We start from the raw sequence: 25,634 nt of genomic DNA, 5'->3' as shown, positions 1-25,634 counted from the left end.
ATTTATACGACCTTTCATTTGAACATCATAAGTAATAATAGACCTACAATACAAAATTACACTCACGCTTTTCCATATAATTTTAACGCAGATAAATACAGGTTCCTCAGAAATGTTATTTTCTCAACCAAACCTGAGTTTTGTTTATAGCATCTAATTGCATATTTAAAAGATATAAAATTTTCCCACATAATCTAACTACACTCACAATCTTATGTGTTCAGCAATGAAACTTTATTTTTAAATATTAATTTAATTAAAAAATGAAATTCATTATAAGATCCTGTCTAAGGAGCTGTACATTTGTTTCCATTCTGTGCTTTAAAACAAATTTAACCAAATACCCAAATTCATTGAACAGAGTTTGGAATCTCCTTTCAAAGGACTTGGGATTTGATACCTCTGGTCTCACATCATATTCAGAAATAAAAAACTAATGTACTTACAACCAATTTAGTGTACTTAAAATTAATGATCGATCAAGTTTGAAGTGTTTGATGAGGAGTCGCACTTATTCTGGTGAACTATGTCTTATTCCAGTACAATATCAGAGTTTAAATTTATTGACTCTTTTCAAGGAAATTTTAATTCATATACAGAAACCCAAACAACAAAGCTTTTCCATGAGTAGCACCCTAATACGATATACCCAAGATTTCCATTCGATTTTTAACTAAACTTGTATTAGAAACTGAAAATGAAGAATGATTGCCCTCGTCCTAGATTTGACACAATATTTTTTTGCCCTAGTTGGAGATACATATTTCAACATGGTAACTAATACTTCGATGATGTATGCCAATACATTTGCATATAGACTGCATCTCTCCTCCTCTACATGGGCGCCATGAAGAAGACAGACACACCTTCCTTTTTAGTAAAAACCATTCAAGACGCAGATGGAGGGTTAAATAGGTGGTGGTAGCACAAGTTTTTACTAGAGGTGACAGTTCATGCAGATGAAAAGACAAGGAAAGGAGATTCGTCATGGTCTGTCATGACATCATAAACCTGCGCCGACCTGCAGATTGGACATGTTGGTTGTAGCACCTGGTAATGGGACCATTTCGTAATGCAGTGTCTGTGAAACAAATGGCAGCATGGCAGCTTGCTGATCTCGTCGCCATTCGCCAAACTTCAAAAACAAACTGCACAATCTTCATTGCTGTAGGAGAGAAAAGAAGAAGAGAGAGTGAGCAAAGAGTTAGTGAGTTGAGAGCCCACTGATATATTCATTCTATCAAGACCACCTTCATCATCATGGATTTGTTGGTCGGAATATTCAACTGCTTCCATGTTGTAACTTGAAGAGATGAGACCCAACGATGGGAAAAGAGAGTATAGTGTCTGCTTCATGACGGCCATTAAAATAGCTGCCTGTATTATCAGCATAGGCAGAAGGCCCTGTGACAAATCAGAGAAGTTGGAAATCCCCATGGACCATTGCTGAGTAGAGAATATGTCGGCTGATATTATATAAGCAAATATTGAGAATATTATATAAGAAATGCATAAGATATTAAAGCAACTCGACGGTGCTAAATTTCCAGGAGCGGACAAACAGAGCAGTGCACGGCCTCAAGTTGCAAACCGCATGGGACCCTGGCAAGGTAAAAGAAAGGAAAATGGCAGGGCCGCCCTGCTCAGCCCATGTGGAATCTTTTTAGATATTTCGAGTTTGTGACACTTGCAAATTGGGTTTCCAAAGCTCCCGCTGTCAGTAATTCTTCACAACTGGAAGGGATGAAATAATTTGCTTATCATAAATACCAGCAGTGAATATCAGCATCATTTCAAAAAGTTGCTATTTATGGTATTATTCATAAGTTGTCTATCATATCTTTTGAGTGACAGCAAGTACGGAAGTTATTCAAGAAATGAAATTGGAGTTTTCACCTTTTCTAGAACTGAATCCGATAATCCACCAGAGCTCAATCTTCCTCTCACGGTTTCATGGCCCTCCCACTTTTAACATGACGTTCAAATGTCCATAAACGTCTTCGTCTCTAGTCGGCTGTTATGTACGGTTGTGGCAGGTACTCAAACAGACACTCCCAAAGGTAGCCATGAAGATAGGACATCCACTTGGATCCTACTCCTACAGCTTGGTGTTCACCGGCTTATAAAGTATGTGATTATTTTCCTGAATCCTGATTTGTTAGTTGACAGGTCGCTATCGAATCTATGTTGAGTTGATGTGTTGGTTGGTAAGTTTTTATCGGATATCAATTCTACACTGTAATGGATCGGACAATACTATCAAATGTAATTTGAAATCCCAAAATGATGGCCTAGATATTGGCACGTTTTAAAATATTTTTTATACCTCGTTTATTGTTTTTATCATTATTATTAGATGTGCGGAAATAGATTAACAACTTGTTGTGGCTACAACTACCACCCTATTAAAACATGTTCTGATAGCAAATTTTCAATGGGTCCCCTAGAAGTTTAGTCTTTCATTTGTCTAAATGATCTGTTTAGTGATTTTAACTCTATGGAGAGCCAAATCTTTCATTCACAAATGGGTAAAGCCCTTTAACAAATCCCTCGCTTAAGCCCTTCATTCCTATGTTTATCAGGATTTGTTTAACCTCTCAAAACCCTCATCGTATTATTATTCCCGTCGTGGCCTTTCATAGCAGAAATGTCCAAAATGCATATATCCTCCATCTTTTGCTTATCGCATTCAATCTAGGTGCATAATGCATGCCATAAGGCACCGGACCCGACGGCGTTATGAACAACAATATATATATTTTCAGGTCTGAAAGCCCGTCGCATATCGCAATCGACCTAAGTCCAAGGTTTATATATATATATATATATATATATATATATATATATATATATATATGGTGTGCCCCTGGCCTCCGGACCCGACGGCACTATGAACCGCGTTGTATACATTATCGGGTCCAGACCCCAATCGCACATCCCATATCGGTGGAGCCCAAGCCTTATACACAATATGTGCAGTGACATGGAGGACCCGCGAGCTATCAAATACGATATATATATTTTCAGATCCGAATCCCTATCGCATATTGCGATCGGCGGAGCCCTAGGCTTGTGCATATTGCGATATGCGATAGGCTAGACCTGGCGATATTTATAGACTCCAATATATAACATTTGAGGTTCGGCTTGAATGGTCAGAGTGGGATTTTCTGTGTTTTCATGTGTTTTCCAAATTTTCTGAAATAACAAAGGGATCGGGTTTTCAGTGTAAAAGGCAGGCCTATGGAGTCCCAATAATGTAATTGCACATTGGAAAAGTGGAAGGCATGGGTACTGTGACCCGCGGAGGGGCCGATACCCGATTGCGATTTAAAAGAAGCCCTCAAAAATTGTGCCAAGCCTATGGATTGAGTGGGAAATTGTGTGTTGACTGTGTCTTATGCGTAAATCCTTTTCACACTTCTTAAATTTAAATTTATTAATAAAATTAAGAATTTTAAAGAGTAGTTTTTTAGTTTTTTTTGAATTTATGTGATAAGTTAATTTATTTATATTAAATAATACAAATATATGTGAATAATGAAATATTATGTGAAAACAGAAGATTTGAGTGTTGGATCTAGTTCATTCAGATGTATGTGGTCCTGAACTTTTAAGTTATTGGACATATACAACGATTATGTCTCTTTCGTTGATGATTATTGCACGAAGACTTAGATCTGGCTTTTCAATATTGAGAATGAAGTGTTTGGGAAGTTCCAAGATTTCAAATATCTTGTGGAGAACTTGATGAGGAAGAAGATAAAGATGTTGTGATGTGATAATGGAGGCGAGTACATCTGGAATACCTTCACCAATTTCTATGCAATTACAGGATCAAGAAGTAATGTTCTATATAATCTCTCCAAATTGTATTTAAAATATTTTATTATTTCCAAAATAACAATAACTACATGAATCTATTTTATATTGTTATTATTACTTTATTCTAGTAAAATTTTGATATATAATTTATGTAAACAAAAAATTTATATATGTTAGACATATATTCCTTCAAGGTTGTGTGTAAATAAGAAAAGTAACAATAATAATATAAATTTATTTTGTATTATTTTAATTATTTTATTTTAGTGGAATTTCCATATATAATTTATTTGAATAGAATACGTATATATGTCAAACTTGTATGCTTGTAAATAATTTGTAAATAAAATGTAAATAGCTCAAATAAGAGAAGAAACAATAATTATCTAAATTTATTTTGTGATTTTTTATTATTTTATTTTAGTAAAATTTTCATATATAATTTATTTGAATTTTTGTTAAATATATTCCCTTAAGATTTTTCATTTGTAAATAAATGGTAAATAACTATTAAGAAGAGTCACTCCACATAAGTGGATTGGAAGAGCCACACCCACCTTCGAAGATAAAATCAAGATCATTTCCAATTTTATATATCAATCTATATTAATGAAAAATCATCAAGTTTTGGAGTTAGTTACCAACCAAATTTAGGCATTCTACCCTACTTTTATAACTCCTTTCACTATCAATGCTTTTCTATCTTTTTTTGCCAACTTGCACCAAGCTATTTCATCTTCTTCTCTAAGTTAACACATAGTTACCATTCTCCACTCTTCCACTTATCATTAATCTTAACTTTCACTAAAGCCATACATTTATCGATAGCTTTAATCTTTCCTCCTTCTCCACTACCTATTAATTTTCATTTTGCAAGGTTTAGCCACAATTTCACCATTAAATCCTTGACACTAGGATTCCTATAAGGTATTTTTTTTAAGACTAAAAATTTACAAGTATTTTAAATGTAGAGAAGGTACACGAGACACTTTTTTCATGATCAATGGAGGATTTTCAGGAAGGTTGATAATATCTCATAGTATGGTTTCATTAATCTCTAAAGTCGCTTTTCTCCTTGAAGCATGAAACCGTCATTTAGAACTCTGAACTTTGTCTAAAGATGCATTCCCTCATCTTTATTATCAGTGTAGTTTTGGTAGAAAGCAGAACTACTGAGAATGGTCCAGAAAGATTAGGTGCACTACCATTTTTAATGACTTGTAGAAAGGAATTTGTGAAGGAGAGGAGGGAAACACACCCACTAAGACCACATTAGATAAGGATCTTTCCATATGGTAGAACAAGGACAAGAAAGTTTATGCCCTAATAATTATTTTTGTAAGTGAAGAGGTGATTCATCATATAGTTTCATTTGCAAAGTATTATGGTGGATTAAATGAGTTTGAAATGTATATATTACTCACATTCAAAATTGGATATTGTTCAATTGATGGTAAAACTCTTCAACCTTGACATGAATGATGATGACCCTCTTTCCCTGGCCTCTAGAATTAGAGTCTTCATTTACAATGTGTAGGTCACTAGATTTAAGATGGAAATTCCAATCATGGATTTTGTCGAGGCACTCTACTCTACATACTCTTGTTATCTTGAATCCCTACATGCTAGTGAACAACTCATGTCCATTACTTTTGAATCCTTAGTAGAGAATTTGTAGAATGAGAGAAAGATTTAAATACGATGAAGATATCAACTCAATCGCCTAAAGACAAAGTGTGCCTTGCTCACTAAGGGAAGAATCAGTCACATGATTCTCCTAAATGAAGTGGTAGTAGAAGAAATAATTTTAAATGTAGGGGGATAAACACTACCAAGGACAAAGGCATGATCTTCACTACATTCATTTTTGTAGAGATGGACACGATGCATCAAAATGAAGAATCCCATGGGACAAAATAAAGATAATCAAACCATAATGAAGGAAAATGTAAAACGCTAGCTCTAGCTAATGGTAAAGCACTGAAATATGGTTATTATATAGTTTCCCATTGAAATATTGGAGTAACTGAAGATCTCTTCCACACTCCATTTGCTTCTTGGAGAGATTCATGTTTTGTAGATACAAGTACAACTTGCCATATGACCTTTCAGTTTTTTTCCAAGATATCAATCATAATGCAAATCTAACAACATATTTTGCAAACAAATGAAGTCTTAATCCTTCAATACTTGGCAACATGAAGCTTAAACTTCTAAGATTCCCTTATTTTCTTCTAGATGATGTGATCTAGCTTCTAAAGCTACCAATAGGTATGTTTTCCCTTGTCCATATTCACCAGTAATTTCTCTCTATTTATATCTTGAATGATAAAGTGGAAATAAGGAAGGAACTTGAAAAAATGGTTGACAAAACTAGGGTAGAGGAGGAAAAACTATTGAAGTTGAAAGGAGTATTTACTCATGTAAATAAATTTTTGTACCTCTCTCATCATGACAAAGGTATATTTCCATGTAGTATTCTATGGAATACAATATTTCTTTACATAGGAAAATAACTACTTCTAGAATAACACCTCAAAATTCTAAATGGAAATTTGTAAATCACATGACACAGATGACATATATGGAAGAATTACTTCCAACCCTATCCCTTAATGCTTACATGTAAAATATATTGAAAATACACATTAGAACAATAAATGAATCTTCGTCACATTTTTCTAATATGGTAATCACTAGCACTTGCATCCACTCTGAAATCTCATGGTTTCCTCTCTTTTCTTTACCACACATACAAAAGAATGATCTTTATCATTTTCTAACTATTCCCAGGAAACCAAAGTAATGTAATTCTTACATCCTGGGAAAGCATGCCAAAAGACCATTATATGATTCTACACTACAAGAAGAAAGGAAATTTGTGAGAGGCAAAAAATGTCACCATAAGCTCATTGGTGATGGTCAAAAGAGCTTTCGTCACCAAAAACTAAACATCACCAAAGGTGGTGTCACCAAAAGTACAGTTGTTGTGGTGAAATTCAAGGTCCATCACCAATAATGATTTATAATGATGGATATCGATCATCACTGTTTCATATGAGCAATGGTGACGGACCATAGCCTCTGTCACCAAAAAACTAAACGTCACCAAAGGTGGCGTCGCCAAAAGTATAGTTGTTATAGTGACATTCAAGGTCCGTCATGAATATTGATTATAATAATAGATAATGACAATCACCAGTTCATACGAACAACAACGATTTATTGTGATGGATCTTTCATGGATATCATTATTTGTGCATATATATGGCTACGTTCATTGACTGTCACCAAAAGTTGCATTGCCAAAAGTATAGGTGTTGTGGTGACATTCAAGGTCTATCACGAATAATGAGTATAATGACATATAGTGACCATCACCATTTCATATCAACATCAACAATTTTAGGTTACAAACCTTTCATGGTTGTCACTATTAATGCATATATATGGTGTTGTTTGTTGACCGTCACCATTTCATATTTTGGTGAGGGTCGAAAAATGTCACCATAAGCTCATTGGTAATGTTCAAAAGAGCCTCTTTCACCAAAAATTGATCATCACCATTCCATATGGATATCAAGTCACGATGGAATCAGACCACCAACCTCCTGCTTGTAAATCAGGTTCTCTTCCATTGAGCTAACACCCTTTAAAGAATTAGTCTTTCAAAAATTAGACCTTGAAACTTCATAAATTGTAAATTATAAAACTTTCAATATATTAAAGTCTTGGAAATCTTTTACTAAACAAGAAAATCAACATCAAAGTTGTAGGGTCCTACCTAATGGTTCTAGAATTTATGACTAGGTATCAGGAATGGACTTTTATTGTTGCTTATGCAATAGAGCCAGTGAAAAAGGATCACCTATCCTATTAAAATTCCTGCCTATTGAAATGGAATGAAAATGAAAATGTGAAATGTAGATATGCGAGTCCATGTTCAACGTATAGATGAAACTTTGGAAACATGGTGGGGGGATTTTCTATTCTAATTGGTGTAATTAGGGAATGGTTCTAATAAGAGGATCACCTCAAATGGTCTACCCTAACCTCTTTCTTGCTCTGAACCAACCAATAAGTATCTATTTATTTTGAACTTGGGTGCTATTTTCTACTTCCTCCTAGCTAGCTCTGGTAAATGCCTCCTTAAGCTGTGTAATAGTGAATAAACACCTTAAAAATCATAGGGAAACTGCATAAAAGGCAATGGTTTATTGTTGCCTATTTAGGGAAGTGTTAAGGATCACCTAATAAAGAGTCTAATTCACATGGAGCTTTACTCTATCTGAAAATATGGATGGGGTGGGGCTATAAGACATAAATATAGGGCTAATGTCCTACCCACTAAGCATCATAGAATAATAAGATCTTGTCTCGACTCATTGACACCAGGTTTTTATATGAGAAATAGCTACATATAAGAGAATCAATATGTTTAGTTGAATACTCAATTAGAAGTGAAAGTCTGAAGACATTTATAACCTATAAATGACCTATAACTAGCAAATGCACCAAATATTGCAAAGGAAATGTCATAAGTGGATAACATATTGAAGAAGAGCATTGATGAAGACAGATGCAATATGTTATAGGTTCAGTGAAAGAAACATCTCAATTTTGTTGTTGTTGGGTGTTTTTTTATAATTGGGAACTTTTTATTTCCTTTATAATGTAAAAATTAAAATAAAAAATTACAAATTTCAGATATTTGAATGAAATCTAAACTTCTGTGAAAATGTAAGATGGATCTTCGGAAACCGTGAACCACATACAAACACACACACACACACACACACACACACACACATATCCCCTTCACATAAACCAACATGCAATTTGGAATTTCACATGTCCACCCTCAAAACATGACAACAACCACCAAATAAAAAAAATGAAACTTATCACAGTAACAGTATCTCTTTTCAGTAGTGGACACCAAACAATAAGTCAGAAATTAGTTCACTTTAAGACCGCAAAACATTGGAAAAAAATTGTGTTCAATTATCTGCCAATACAAAATGGACTCAATTTTAATGAAACAAAAGAGTCGATACTAAATCACAAATAAAAATGACCAACAACAATGTAAACTTTGTTTTTTCAACAACACACTCCATCACTACCTTCCATGTCCAGAAATCTATATTTTGTAGTGTTTAACAACCTCATTTGCAACAAAATCTAGTGAATAGATTTCGTAATTTTGAACTAGAAAATCCATAAAACATGTAGTTGATGGTGCTTTTCTTAGTGTGTTGGAGAAGAAAAAGATGACAAATCTAATTTTTTGTTTAGTCTTGCTTCACTTGTCTTGCATGTATATTTGTGTGTTTGTTTAATTTTTAGTTCAAAGGCATATGGATAAGGATCTAGGGTAGACAGTGTAATTTCTCCTTAGTGTGGGTGAACCAAAATGCTCAGATGAGCTAACAATTGTGTTATCTCTAGATTTAGGACCATCGTTTGCCCCTTTTGTAGGGCTCTTAATCCCCATAACCTTCTTTTCCCATTTACCCACAACATGCTCCTTGGTTGGTGAATTCTTTTTCTTTCTTCTGCATGGAGTGCTTTCTTTCACTAGAGTTTGGAAACCATTAAGATTAGGTTGAACATATTGCATAAGGTAGGCACAATGACTACTAGGAATATTAATCAATACTTTATTAATACAACTGGGTATACCTTGTGAACATATCATATTTGAATTTAGCATATTAAGATAATCACTTTTCCTTAGCTTTTTTTTATCCCCCGATGTTTAAGTTTCTTTGAAGACTTTGGCATGTCTTCATATCCCTTAGTCATAAATTTCTCTAAGTGTGTTGGTGTTTTATCATATGTCTTTGTTTTGAAAATACCTAAATTTGATTCTGTTGAGGCCCTTTTCTCAGTAACAGAATAATTGTTTGTAGTACTTTGGCCAACTACTAGTGAACTTGAAGAGAAAACTCGTTTTACAACACAACATTTTTCAGCTGAGAAACATGGAGACACAAGAATACTGTGCATATCTATTGTAGGAGAGGACATACTGCTAGAATTAAACACCTTATCCTGCTAAGTTGTTCCAGTGACTTCACTTGGACAAGAGGAAATAGCTTCACATTCATTCTAGAGTTTCTTCTATTTATTTCAATTTGACTTGTGACATTCTTTATCTGACTAGGAATCAAAATCATCACTAGTATTAAATTCATCCAACACAAACTTTCGAGATCCCACTAACATTTGTGTTTTTGTGGCCATGCCTGAAAACCATGGAGATCCCTGTCGATAATAGAGTAAGATGTGTTCCTGTTGCTCAAGAACACATTCCTTATTAACTATTGTTACCTAACAGAAACCAAAGAGACATCACAATATCAATGTTCATAGGAAAATAACAGGATAATGGCCAAAGTCACTATTCATAAAAATAAAGCTAGAGTCGCTATTTCCATTGCAGATAACTAAAATTTGGGCAGTGATATAATAGTTAGAGCTGATTTGTAGTGAAGACTCATCGATACCATCATTATTTTCCATGGTCTGTCATCTCCCTAGATCAGGATCATATAGCTTTCTATTCTCATATTCTACATTTCAAGTATTGATTTATGACTCACCCTTTAAAACATAATTCTGCCCATCCACTTGATTTTTTTTTGTCAAGAGAATTGGTAGGAATTTCCCATCCTCTATTTTACATCAATCAATAACCATCCATCAATGATATAGAGAATAATAGATACACAGCATAGGCCAAAGATGTGCTTGTTTTATACCTATGTTTTAGGACTCATCTGACCTTACTAGTGGGAATCTACACCTATGTAACTATAGAATGTGCCCCTCCCCTTCCTATGTAACTACAGGATGTACCCATCCTTCCCTTCCTACTCCTTTATAAATATGAAAATATGTGTGTGATGCTCTCATGTACCAGCTGAGATAGTTGTCGTCTCATTCCTGCATGCTTATTATAGAAACCAATTCTCCTTGTGCTCTATCAGTTTCTAGTTAGGTCTAGTTGATAAGTTTAGATATGTTTTGTAATGGAGTCCAATCTGTCAAGACCAAACATTAGATGGATTTTTAATGTTATACAAGCATCAATTGTATTGTTGTTTTTGGTCATTGTTGGTGCTATATCCGAGTTTTTCAAATTTTATGTTTGGGAGCCTTATTGGATAAGAAGATATTTGGAAAGGAAAGGAGTGATGATTCAAGAAGTATGTAGCCCCTACTTCTTTATTGGACTAGATAAGGACTCCTTAGAAAAGTATTAATAATGTTTCAAATCACTAGAAACCCATGGCAATAACCTTTCCTATCGTTGGAAACTCCTTTACATGGAAAAATGACATTGAGAAGAATGTAAGGATTGACTTAAATCCAATTACGGAATGTAGTGAAAAAATTATTCTTGGTCCTAACCTAATAAGCCATTTTTCACGAGAAAAAAGAAATTATTTTTTACTTTACATCAAATTGTGTATACTAATGCTAAAAATGTTTGGCATTCGGGTTGCGAATCAACATAATCTATCAATTTGGGTGGAGAATGGAAGGATTCAGAGGATTCCTTGATGTGGGATAAAAATAATGTTACATGTATGTACACTATAAAATTAGTTATATTTATTTAATGGATATTTTTTGTCAAGAAGATATGTGATGGTGGAATAAAATACAAAAATTAAAGACACGTAAGAAACAAGAATCTGCCTATGGATCACAATCAGAGACAAGGTTCCAACATGGGATGGCTTACATAAAAGAGGAAGTAAAGGATCCATCATGAGGAATGTTGAAACAATTACACATTTAGTTATTCATTTTCCATATGCTTAATATCTCTAGAAAGATCTAGAAAAAAATAACTAGAATGGACAATGCTTAAAGAGGTACTTCGATGGAAGAATGCCTTATATATTGGTTTCAAGAATAGGAATTAAAAGTTTTTAGGGAAATTCTATGTCATGCTAAATGGAACAATTGGTTGGAATGTGATGCCAAAATATTTGAAGGGAAACAAATTCAAACTTCCAAGGTTTACAATCAAGTCTATGGCATTTTTCATGAATGCAAAATATCTTCAAAGATAAGATAACAATGGCAGGAAGGAGACATATATACTGACAAATCCTCTCCATGAAGTTTCTTTGATGGTGCTAGACAAGGAAAAGATAATTTTAGAAATTCAAGGGGTCTTTTGTTCCCATTTGAGGAGCCACTCATCACATTCAAGGCTGGTCTAGAAATTAGGTGAAACAATTACACTGAAATAATGGTCCTTCATCTTCTTTTGAAAAAATCTATGGGTAAAGGGCTAGGAAAATGCATGTAACTAATTGGTTATTCAATGGATGAAAGAGGAGATTAAAATTCAATGTATTAACTTGGAAGATTTTGGAAAATCAGTTAAAAGAGACATCATCCTTGTTCATTGCGATATGACACACTCATGCATAATGTGAACACAATATGGTGGTTGGTACACTTTCAAAATAAGGCCAAAAAGATGAAGTTGGATTATCTATTTTAGAATAATCTATCTTGGTGCCTTGACATGGTTAAGGTCTTCTGTATTTCGTTTTCAAGGCTTGTCATGAGGAGTCATTCTCACTGTTATTTATTACAGATTCTACATTATAAATTTCTCAGTATAGCCATGAGACTTACTTTTATCACTAATCTTTAGAAGATAATCTCAAGTTCTTAATAGTAGAATGTAAGGGGGATTTCTATGCTTTAAAATGTTGTATTTTTACTTACTTATTTATTTATTTATTTATTTTTTATGTTCATCTTGTTTTGTACACATGCCTAGAGCGAAAAAAGAATATGATTTCCATTCTTTCTTTTGAATAGAAATTATAATTTTTTTCTGAGGAAAAAAATTGAACTTGTACTATGATTTAGACAATCTAGGCAGCAAAGCATTCAACTTAATATGTAGCTATCTGGAAAATTGTCATTAATTTACATGAAGTTTCAAGTGCAAAATATAAATCCTCTTGCAAAAAATCCATTTAGTTCAAAATATGAATAAAAGAAAATCCAAGATATGTAACTTTTTGGCTATATTAATGCATGAGAAGATAGATATATAGAACCAAAATTTGAAAAACAACAACATTTGCATTTACAAACCATGAGTAACTTCAACTATCATATTTCAAATTCAAAAAAAATCAACCCTTTACTTCCTTAATTCCAAAATGGATAGGAAATTGTGCTAAAGATAGATGGAAAATAATGTGAGTGAAAAACATCCTTGAGAAGATTGAAGAACTAACCCGTTAATACTTCTCCAATTTTAGGAGGAGATACTTCCATTTAATAAAAATATATAACAAACCTAAGGATATCTTATAATTTACATACTTGACTTGTTGAAGATATTCAAGTCCATCTTGAGGTGGTCTGGAATCAAAGTCAGGGTCTCCAACAACGAACACACTATCGCCAAAATCATCATGCTCCTTATATGGCAGATTACTATTTTGTTGAATGTAGCTCTCTTCGTTTGATTTTATTAGTAGCAATGTACCTGAAATTTTTTGACAAAATATAAGATACCCATTAGAAAATTGGCAACGATGTTGTGATGGAGATGGGTAAATAAAGGCAAGGACTTCTGATGTGTTTCTTATTTTATACATATTAATCATTTAGGAAGGATACATAGAACACTAATGCTGAGAGAATTGTATCCTTGAACAAAATAAAAGTGATAATTAAGAAAAGTTTCATAACAGAAAATGTTCATAACAGTTTCTGAAATTTGAAAAGGTAGCTCTTTGTAGCACTGTTCATTTGATTTTATCAGCAGCAATGGACCTACAAAATAAATTTTCACAAAAATATAAGATACTCATTGGCACATTGGCAATGATGTTCTAATGGAGATGGGTAAATAAAGGCAAGGGCTTCTGATGTGTTTCTTATTTTATACATATTAATCATTCAGGAAGGATACAAAGAACACCAATGCTAAGAGAATTGTATCCTTGAACAAAAGAAAAGTGATAATTAAGAACAATTTCATAACACACAAGCAAACTATAGACATTTAAACCACAAAACATAACATTTCTTGTAGATGTCTATAATGAACCTCATGATGGTATGAAATATAAAGAATCTAAATTCATACTAAAGAATCTAAATATATAGATTCCTAGTATGAAATATAAAGATATTTCTACAATGAAATATAAAGATATTTCTACATGAAAAAAATTGTCCACGCATGAATATCTAAATCTCATGATTTCGAATAGTAGAACCAAAAATTTGACTCAAGCAGCATATTCAAAAAACTGCATACACACACTCGTCAAATCTTGGAAAAACGATGAGAGGCATTTTTTACCAGGTTTTATTGAAAATCCTTATTCAAGCGAGAGAAGAGGCATTTTGCTTGAAGAATCAAAAATAAAAACACTTTTGCACTAAGATTTAGGATCGTCCATAAACTTAAAGAATATAAACAAGCATGTGTGCACAAAACTTTCTAATATCTTAAGTATCCTCGAAGTTCAATAACTTTAAGATTTGTTGACACCTGGAAAACCTGCTAGCCAGAATAAAGAAGAAAATATGCATCCATGCAAATATTAATTTCAATTGGGAAAACTACAATTGCGCTTAATCCTGTAGATGCTAAAAAGAGCATACATGGGCATTCATAGAATCTTACAAGAATTTCAACTAAATAAACTCCCATTATTGTATGAACACCTATAATTATAAAGTCCCCATTAATCTTTCTGGTTTTTCTTTAAAATGGAGATTATAAAGAACCAACATTCTTTCTTGATAAAAATTCTTACGGAATCAATGATATAAAGCTCAGAGAAAATCGAAAGAATATCCTTAAAATGATCCAAATTGGTGATGGCTTCAGTGTATATGTGATTGAGCACAAGGGCATGCAGCGAAGGCATAGAAGTGAGGACCACATTAACATCCTTCCCACATTGCTCACTACTGTGGGATGTAATATTGTCGTTCAGAATCGATGCTTTCTCTAAAAATTCCCCTACACAAAGAAAACTCTCAGTTATTTCACTCATAAAATCCTCATCAACACATATGTTATTGGGATAATCACCATCACCAACTGTTACAACAATTGCATGAGGCAGGAGGAGGAGGTAAAAACCAAGCAGAAAATGCCTCAACAAATCGATCCCCTGACATTGAAGTGATGATGAACTAAGAATGATATCACACACCCAAACAACAAGACTCCTCTATTGGAATTGGAATTAGGAGTCTGAAACATTTATGAGGAAGTGATTACCCTAGAATTGCAGAGGCTCTAGACCTCTGAAAATCTAGTACATCTCATTAGATTGAATTTATTGGAGTGGGGTAGTGAACTATAATTCTTCTTGGAATCATCTTGTTCTTGGGAAATTAATGATCTAATGTCAAGCTCTAATGTCTTGTGCTTGGAATTCTAATTCTACCTACACATGTAGCTTAGCTTGTCCTGTAACCATATGAACAAGATATGCTAGCAGTTGTAGCTTGTATAAAGCTCGTACTAACTATAATTGTAGTTTCTGATAAGAGTTTATTAAAATCTATTTAAATCTCCCAACCACCGATGGAAAATAAAAATCAAATTGACGTTGATGTACCACAGGTATAGACGTATCCATGAATTAATATATCATATATTCTGTGTTAGGTTCATTGCAATTGAAGACCTGTTACTTCTTCTTTTCCCAAATTCTAGTTTTTTGTTTTATGTTTCCCTTTCGCTGAACTTATTTTTCTCATGTGGAGAATTCATAGAATCTTAGAAGAAAATGAGATGAGTTGCAAAATCTAATGCACCAAGTTTCCTAAAAACCCTGATTCAAACAAAAAAGGGGACATTTTGCACATGATTTGTTTCTGCATCTATAATGACTCAAACAAAGAAAAATACTTCACTAAGAATTCTAAATCATCTTCTCACTTAAAAACATATGGAGATCAAAGCATTGTCATCGTTTGAAAGAGATAAGAAACAATTGAATTTGATTTTGATCAGTTGATAGTATGGTCTCAAACATAACTTTGTACAGGGAAACAAAGAGTTATGAATTTTGAGTCAGATGCAAACTCCAATACTATATCCTCATTGTAAAGATATTTTCATTAATGAAAACAAGCTAAATATCATGAAGAAACGTTATCTCTGCAAAATCTAAGAACCATCTTACTTTTGTTGTCTCAGAAATGCCACTCTACAGCTCTGAACCCTAGAGTTATTCTTGGGACCAAGAAAAACAATTGTTAGCACAATTTTTTCATCCAATATGCTAAAAAGCTTTGAAAGGAAGGTTAAAGTATCCGTCCAGTATCCAGTAGAGAGAGTACAAAAGATTAAACATGAATTTTGGTCGAATATATTTTGATAAAGATAAGCAATGATGGTGAAAGGCATCTAGAATTTAACTAGAATGTTAAAATTCCTAAAATGTCAAGCCAAACGAGCATAGAGTTAGATCCCTCTCATATGACCAACTCATTTTTACTTCCTAAAAATAAATACTTCTTGATTTTTCTTACCATGATTTATGTAAGGTGGAAACCCAATGTGGGTGAAAACCACCTGCTGCAATATGTCTCTATCTTCTTTCAAATTAGAAACTTCTTTTACAATGGTTTTGTACTGGTGCAGTCCTTTACCAGTACGCAGGCAGCAACCTGCAGAGAGCTACAACTCTCTCTCTCTCGTTTTCCAGTCTCTCCTGGAAGGGAGCTACAACCCCCTACTTCTTTTCATAAAGCATCAAATGATCATCAAGTACATAAAAGTTACAGTCCACTACAGTTATCAGATCAGTAATAACAGAACTAACCCAGAACACCTTATCAACAGAAAAATTCAATCAACAGAACATCTTAAGACAGATACGCAGTTTTCTCTTCTGTGGCCTGCGTCGCTACGCAGTTCACCTTCTGCTTTCCTGCGTATACCCGCAGAAATCCTTCTGCCGCACTGCGTGCCCACGCACTGTTCCTTCAACCGCACTGCGTACTATTACTACAGGTACGCACCCAGAGACATTATCGCACCGCGTACTGTTACTGCAGGTACGCACCCAGAAATACTATCGTGCCGCGTACTTTTACTATGCGTACGCACCTGAACCTTAGTTGCTCTGTGTACCCATGCAGCTCTCCTTCTTCTGCTCTGCGTACCCACGCAGGTCTCCTGTTTCTGCTCTGTGTACCCACGCAGATCTCTTGTTTCTGCTCTGCGTACCCACGCAGCTCTTTTGTTAAACACCTGCGTACTTCTGATTAGGGCCGAATAGGTAGTACACCAGAGTGGCACAGTTGCTCAGATCTGATCATGCGCTCGAGAGATCACCCTTCACAGATTCGCCTTCAACTTCCCTTTCATATAGATCAAGCTTTTAAGACCATAACCCAATATTTCAGATCTAAAGATATTCAATTGCAAAAGATGCTTAGCCAAGTGATCTCCTTTGCTTTATATAGGCAAGGTCCTCCTAAAATCATGGAACAATACCACGAGCCAAAACCGTAATAACACAAATACCGTCAGCTAAATACCAAGAGTAAAACATAAGAAACCCCACGTGTGCTTTTCTCTGCCTTGAAATGTGTGAACTGGGGGTACGCACCTCCTGAACGGCTGGCCTGCGTATCTGGACGCGGTCCCTGCATGGTGTACCTGCGGGTACGCACCTTCTGAGCTGATTTCCTGCGTACTTCTTAATTTTCAACATATTGAGAGCCTTGCCACGGGAGTTGCCATCAAGTACAACATCTGTAACATATAGCCATACCAGAAACATAATGCCAACATAGATAAGATAATAGTCTCTTCGTTGATAATTATTAGCAATGTTGTAGTCTCAAGGGAGTGTTCTTTGGTGTGACTATCTGTTTTTCTTTGTTCATGCTCATTATTTTATGGTACTGACATGCAAAAATAATTCAAAGAACAAATAAGGAAGATTTATTAAAAGAATTAGATAATACTGATTCAGCCCCCCTCTCAGTATTATTCTCAACAATCTACCTACAAGGTGCAGTACATCAAAAACACACCTTGTAGGTAAATTTAGCACGATGTTATGTTCATAGTTTTGCACAATGTTTTATTATGTACTTTGGTTGTTGTGTTTTGAATGATGGCCCAGATTATTTTCTTAGAGAAACTAATCTAAATCCTCTTGACCCTAAGATTTTGTGTCTAAGCAGAAAATATTATGATTAATAAGAAAAGCACTTGAGATAAATGGTGGCTACACAGTCATAAGCGACAAGGCTAATAATGTAACACAGCTTCTTAAATAAGATATCAAAACATATAAAATAAGATATGGGTAGAATCAGCAACCTCTTATTGAAAATGATAGTTTCAAGGTTTAAAACAAGAAAAAGAGTCGTCACTAATTCTCTAAACCCTAAAATTATGCTTATGGTCATGAAAAAGACTTGTTAGCACAATATGAACATCATTTTGAAGTGCTTATGACGCCTAGTTTGGATTTGAAAACCAAAGTAAAAAGTATCAGGCTTTTAATTGCATACCTTTTGATTTACAATAGATTGAATGGATTCAATCATCTTTCCAAGCTTTCTACTATTACGAGAAACTTTAACACCTACAATGGTATTCACAACTATTGTTGTATCATGGATAATAATGTTGGTGCTAGTGCTGCTTCTGTCCATCCATATATCCTCATCAGCAAGGAAGATAAAACAAAATGGCTCATGCAAGTGAGAACAATCATCATAATGGGGTGGGTGTAGGCGGTCACTTTTAGAATAATGAGAATGTAGGGCAATGTGTTCTGGCTCATTGACTTTGATGCAGACCTGATGTTTTGCATCACTACTCTCACAGTCTTTTCATAGTGAAAAGGGGGCTGAGTTCGAATTCCATTGCAGGGACTATGCATATGGTTGGCTCGATTCTGAGGCTCTTTGTGAGTTCTCAGGCTAATCAGTGAGCTGTAGGACGAGCGATGTCTATATTTTTTGGGGACATATTGTTTTTCTTCTCTGAAGACAAATTCTTGGAGATAAATTTTTTTGGGGACCATAGGAAGGGTGCTGGGTGTGGAGCCTGATAAAATATTTATTCAGAGGTATCACTACATTGAACCCCAATTCGTAATGTGGCAAAAATGTTGCCCATAATATTTGTGTTGTAATGGGGGTCCAACGAGGGTGCTACGATCTTTGGGAGCCCTCCCCTGGCAAGGAATCGGGGGCAGTGCCCCCGAAGCTAAAAATAGATGTAAAATTCCATTGTAAAATATTGTAATTTCGTAGTCAATCAGGGTTATTCATTAGGCAAAGATCTAACGGTAGAAGTTATGTTTAATTTATGGGTTTTTTCCCTGGAAGGAAACCCCTCGCTATGTATGAGGGAATTATATTGTGTCTATGTAGATTTGTATTCTAAATGAAACAGAGAGAGGAGATTCTGTGAGAGTGAAGAGGGAACTACAATGGATCTATTGTAGGTTGTATCTCTTTAGTTTGTTGGATAATATAAAAGAAAGGATTGGCTATTTCCCGTGGATGTTGCCCAAATTGGGTGAACCACATATATCTGTGTCTCTCTTGTTTTATGTGTTTTTCGTGTTTATATTTCTGCAATATATTTTATGTGGTCCATTGCTCTGTAATAGATAATTTTCTAACAATCGGTATTTTGGTTGATAAACTTGCAGGAGAGAAGGGTTCCTAGTTCAGTGGGAGCAATGGTGGAAGATGGTAGGTTTAGGGTCAAAAAATTTAACAGTCAAAACTACCAGCTTTGAAAGATGCATATGGAAGATTATTTGTACCAGAAATATTTGTACCAACCATTGAGCGGACAGATAAAGAAGTTGATGAATATGACAAAGACAGAATGGGATATTCTCGACAGAAAGGCACTTGGAACAATACGGTTGTGCCTAGCGGCATCGGTAGCCTTTAATATTTCAAAGGAAACGACAATAAAGGGTTTAATGTTAGCATTGGCCAAACTATATGAAAAACCCTCTACCTCAAATAAGTTATTTATTATGAAGCATTTATTTAATATGAATATGTCAGAAGGTGGATCTAATGATGATCATTTAAATGAATTTAATACAGTTACTAGTCAGTTAAGTTCTATAGGGGTAACTTTTGATGATGAAGTTAGGGCTCTATTATTTTTGTTCTCATTTCCAGAAATTCGGAATGGTTTAGTTATGGCCATTAGTAACTCTATCTCTGGATCTAGTAATTTAAAGTTTGATGATGTTGTCGATGCAATCCTTAGCGAGGAAATGCGACGGAAGAGCTCCGGTGAGACATCAGGTAATGCTTTTACTACAAATACTAGAGGAAGAAAAATAGAAAGGTAGATCCAAGTCCAGATTATGGAGAGTGTGTTGGAAATTTGGGAAGAAAGGACACTTGAAGAAAGACTACAAGTCTCGAAAGGGAAAAGAAGGAGACGAGCAGCAAGAAAACAATCATGAAGCGAATGTGATAGGTGGTGTTGCAAGATGCTTTGATTCTTTCATTGGAAAGTATTATTGATGCCTGGGTAGTAGATTCATGGACCTTATTCCATGCCACACTTGATAGGAAATGTTTTCATGATTATTTTCAATGATATTTTGGATAGGTTCGATTGGGTGATGATAAATCCTGTAAAATCATTGGAATGGGTACAATTTTCATAAAATAGAAGAATGGAAATAAATGGATATTGAAGGAGGTGAGGCATGTTCCAGATGTGAATAAAAATCTAATTTCAATAGGGAAGTTGGGAGGTGAAGGTTGTGTAACTACTTTTACAGATAAAACTTGGAAAGTGTCTAAAGGATCACTGGTAATGGCAAAAGCAAAAAAGGTTGGTACATTGTATTTATGCTATAGTATTTCTAATTTAGTTAATTCTTTAACCTCTACAGGAGAAGATACGACATTGTGGCATCATAGGCTTGGGCACATGAGTGAGAAGGGGATGCAAATTCTTCACTCAAGAAATTTGTTGCCAAGTTTGAAGCATGTTGATTTAATATTCTATGAGAATTGTGTTTATGGAAAACAGAAGAGAGTCGGATTCCTTAGAGTTGGGAAAGAAAATAAGAGCAAAAAATTAGAGCTTGTGCATATAGATGTATGGGGACCTGCTCAGGTATCATCTCTCGGTGGCTCTCATTATTATGTTGCTTTTATTGATGATGCAACCAGAAAAACCTAGATTTATTGTATTCGAATTAAATCTAATTTATTTGATACTTTCAAGAAATGGAAAGCTTTGTTTGAAAACGAGACAGGAAAAAGGTTGAAGTGTCTCAGATTAGACAATGGAGGTGAATATTGCAGCAAAGAGTTTGATAGGTATTGTTTAGAGAATGGAATTCATAGAGATAAGATAGTTCCAGGAACACCACGAGAAAATGGTGTGTCAAAAAGGATGAACAGGACAATCATGGAGCGCGAAAGGTGCATTAGATTGCATGCATGATTGCCTTTACAATTTTGGACAGATGCTCTACATATTATTATTTATCTAATAAATAGAGGGCCTTCAAGTTCCTTGGATGGTGGTATTCCAAAGGAGACATGGATAAGTAAAAGGGTAAACTAATCATTTTTAAAGACTTTTGGTTGTGAAGCCTTTGTCCACATTAATAAAGAAAATAGAACAAATCTTGAGGCAAAATAAAAGAAATGCAGATTTATTGGATATGTTGTTAATGATTTTGGTTATTGTTTTTATGATTATGAAAAACACAAAATCATTAGAAGCTGAGTGTGATACTCAATGAAAAGGTTTTGTATAAGTATCAGCTGCAGTAAAAGAAATGGGAAAAAGAAAAAAGAGAATACAGAGTGCTTGATGAGATCACAGAAAAAGTGATGGTTCCTGAAAATCATAATGATCAACAAAAAGAACAAAAACATCAACCACAACAACAACAAGCACCTCAAACACCTGAAAGTGGTTTTAGAATATCTACCAAGATAAGTAGACCCCATGAACAATACTCTCCTTCATTATATTATTTATTGTTGACTGATTCTGGTGAACCAAAAGGTTATGAAGAAGCAATGCAAGTAGAAACCAAGAAGACGTGGGAGTAAGCCATGAAAGAAGAGATGGAATCCTTAACACATAACTAGACTTGGGACTTATTCAGGTTGCTTGCAGGTAAAACAACATTACAAAATAAATGTGTTTACAGGTTGAAGGAAGAAGATGGAGGTATAAAAACGTATAAAGCTAGACTTGTGCTGAAGTGGTTTGCACAGAAAAAGGGTATATATTTTGATGAGGTATTTTCTCTTGTTGTTAAAATGACTTCAGTTAGAACTATTTTAAGTCTAGTAGCAACTGAATATTCTCATCTTGAGCAGTTAGATGTAAAGACAACCTTTCTCCATGGGGATTTGGAGGAAGAGATATATATGCAGCAACCACAAGGATATGGGTTAAAATGGAAGGAGAAACTAGTGTGCAGGTTGAAGAAGAGTTTGTATGGCTTAAAACAGGCTCCAAGGCAGTGGTATCTAAAATTTGACAAGTTTATGTCTGAAGAAGGTTATACTAGATGTCACTCTGATCACTGTGTTTATCTGAAAAGGCAAAATGATGGAAGCTATAGTATATTTTTATTGTATGTAGATGACATGCTTGTTGTAGGTTCTAATATGCAGGAAATAAATGTGCTCAAAAGAAAATTGATGAACTCATTTGGAATGAAGGATTTGGGTGCTGCAAAACAAATCCTTGGTATGAAAATAACTAGAGACGGGAAGAATAAAAAACTAATTTTGTCTTAGAGTGAGTACATAGAAAAGGTGTTGAAAAGATTTAATATGTAGAATGAAAAACCAGTTAGTATACCTTTGGCTAGCCATTTCGAACTAAGTAAGGAGGTGTGTCCCAAGACTAAGGAAGAAATGGTTGATATGTCTAAATTTCCATATGCATTAGTAGTTGGAAGCTTAACGTATGCAATGGATTTCACAAGGCCTGATATTGCACATGCAGTGGGAGTTGTAAGCAGGTACATAAAAAAACTAGGAAAGGAACATTAGATGGTGGTGAAGTGGATTCTCAGGTATTTGAGAGGTACCACAAATTTAGCATTATGGTTTGGTGGTTCAAACATTGCATATAGGGATATGTTGCGACAGATATGACAGTTGATAGAGATAACAAGAGGAGCACCACAGGGTATGTATTTACTATAGGTGGAATAGCTATCAATTGGGTCTCAAAACTGAAAAGTGTTGTTGCACTCTCAACAACGGATGCAGAGTATGTTACTGCTACAGAGGCTAGTAAAGAAATGATTTGGTTACAAAGTTTTCTGGATGAAATGGGTAAGAAGAAGGAGTTGGGAAGGTTATACAGTGACAGTCAGAGTGCCATACATCTTGCAAAGAACTCTACATTTCATTCCAAGACAAAACATATACGACTCAAGTATAATTTCATACAGTCAGTGTTCGAAGATGGACAGTTGAAGCTAGAAAAGATACACACTAGCCAGAATCCTGCAGATATGTTCACAAAAGTTGTAACCAAGGAGAAACTAAGATATTTCTCAGTTTCAATTGGTATTCAAGTATGATGATGAAGATGAGAAACAACTAGGTCCAAAGTGGAGTCATTGTCCAACAAATGAAGCAGCGGTGGAGTTTCTATAATTAGTCTCCAAGTGGGAGATTGTTGGGTGTGGAGCCTGATTATCTTCTTTAGTCAGAGGTATCATCGCATTAGACCCCAATTCGTAATGTTGTAGCAATGCCACCCTTAATATTTGCACTACAAGGGGGGTCCAGGGTAGTGTAGCTGCGATCTTTGGGAGCCCCCCATTGGCAAGGGATCAAGGACAGCGCCCCCAAAGCTAAAAATAGATGTAAAATTTCCTTGTAAAATGTTTTCATTTCATAGTCAATTTGGGTCATTCATTAGGCGGAGATATAATGGTAGAAGTTATGTTTAATTTAGGGTTTTTTCCCTAGAAGGCAACCCCTCACTATATATGAGGGAATTGTATTGCGTCTATGTAGATATGTATTGTGAATGAGAAAGAGAGAGGAGATTGTGTGAGAGAAAAGATGGAATTATAGTAGATTTGCTGTAGGTTGTATCTCTTTAGTTTGTTGGATAATATAAAAGGAAGGACTGGCTATTTCGTGTGGACATTGCCCAAATTGGGTGTACCACGTATATCTTTGTCTCTCTTGTTTTATGTGTTTTATGTGTCTATATTTCTGAAATATATTTTATGTGGTCCATTGCTCTGTAATATATAATTTTCTAACAAATGGATTAGCGGAAAAGGAAATAATGGAGTAGTTGTCTCCTTGTTGACTTGTGTTTCCAAAGAAACCCTGGGACGTTGCAATGGGCCTGGTCACAAAAATTTGAGAGAGCCACCACTCCGGCTAAATATGATGCAATATAAGTTTGACTGACATTGGTTCGAACGGCATCGTAGTAGTCAAGGGACCTCTTTTAAAAGGGTTTAGAGTAGGCCCACCCTCTCTCTAGTCATCGAGAGTAGCAGACAGTTTTGGGGAGTTGTATGAAGCCGAATCCACCCTTCCCCAAGTTGTAATCAGGGATTCAATTCTTTCGATTTGAGACCCCCCTCAGGGGGTTATTATCTTTGCGATTGCAAGCTATAGACATGGTCTCCTCCCTTGCAGCCAAGATTCAACAATGGAGTAGGATCCCCCTCTGCCTTATGCATCTCTTTTATGAGGGCCAAAAACTTCAAGACATGAATAGGCTAAGTGAGCTAAACATACAAGCATGGCTACAAAAAAACAATAGATTTTGAATCAAAAACCTGACGTGCATGTACTCTCTATGTGGAAGACTAAATGTGGGGGTTGAAAATGCATTGAAGTTTACAAATGGAACATACCTTGGCGCCATCAATAGACTGAAGATTCGATGGTGGGGTTCAATAATAGGTCTACTACTCGTAAAACCCTCATTCACAACTCTTTACAATCTCGTTTGGCTATTTTCTTGAAATCCCTCTTCAAATCATTGTCACATGCATTAAATATATGAATTAATGGTTTCAAAACCCTATTTAAACGCAACTTTTTCCTCATATTTCCAATAAGTTTTCCTTAATTGGGAAAACCCACATCCCTCAAAGGCCTCAACAATTATCAATATTCTCCAAAACTATGTACATAGTAACTACTTCCCTACATGTGATAACTGGTCAAGCTGCAACTCCATAGCGCATTACTACCATGTAGAACTCATACAGATCTATGATAGCTACAAAACAATCTCATTTGGCTCTTGCCTTTTGAAAAATGAACAAATCCTCCTTAGTCCTGGAGCATAAATAAATTAGCGCTTTTCTTTTTTAACAATGTTGAAATTTACCCTTTGCCAAAAAATAATAGATACAATTTTAGTTGTATTTGAACAGCTAAATACTATTACTCTTGCATATTTTTTTGGCTTATGTTCGAAAAAAATTATCATATAGTGGTATTTATAAGAATATCAATAATTATCTAATTTTAAGATTGGGGTTTATATGCAATGATTTTGTAAATTTTAGTAGTAATAATTTGAAATATCTCAAAGGAAACAAGTGCTTTTAACTTGGTTGTACTGAAAACATTTATATATTCTGGCATATAGGTGGGTTCAAACAAAAGAGAGTATATAGTAAGTGGATTTAGTAGTTAAAAACAAGTGTTAGTTTCTTAAAGTTCATAGGACAAATTTGGAAGGGGTAGGGTATGTATCCTTCTCTATGTTAAATAAATTCAAATTGTTGTGTGAGTGG

At 34.8% G+C, this 25,634-nt stretch overlaps 1 protein-coding gene across 2 annotated transcripts; it reads right to left on the bottom strand.

Annotated features, from left to right (window-relative positions):
* Positions 1 to 639: 639 nt before the first annotated feature.
* Positions 640 to 1,467, bottom strand: LOC149169809 (uncharacterized). 2 transcript variants are annotated; one of them, XM_089427166.1, is made up of 2 exons: positions 1,225 to 1,467; positions 640 to 1,135 (listed from the first exon to the last, which is right to left on the bottom strand). In XM_089427166.1, the coding sequence occupies exons 1-2, from the start codon at positions 1,435 to 1,437 to the stop codon at positions 1,004 to 1,006; spliced, it is 345 nt and encodes a 114-aa protein (XP_089283292.1). In that variant the 5' UTR covers positions 1,438 to 1,467; the 3' UTR covers positions 640 to 1,003. The 2 variants fall into 2 exon arrangements, with proteins under 2 accessions (XP_089283292.1, XP_089283293.1); XM_089427167.1 differs by having other exon boundaries at positions 1,251 to 1,467.
* Positions 1,468 to 25,634: the final 24,167 nt, after the last annotated feature.

This window comes from Pinus tabuliformis, chromosome 4_2 (assembly GCF_031772625.1).
Source record: "Pinus tabuliformis cultivar Carrire ecotype Pingquan chromosome 4_2, CPIR1, whole genome shotgun sequence".
NCBI lineage: Eukaryota > Viridiplantae > Streptophyta > Pinopsida > Pinales > Pinaceae > Pinus > Pinus tabuliformis.
The sequence above is the reverse complement of the archived record's forward strand: the minus strand, read 5'-3'. Positions and strand labels throughout refer to the sequence as shown.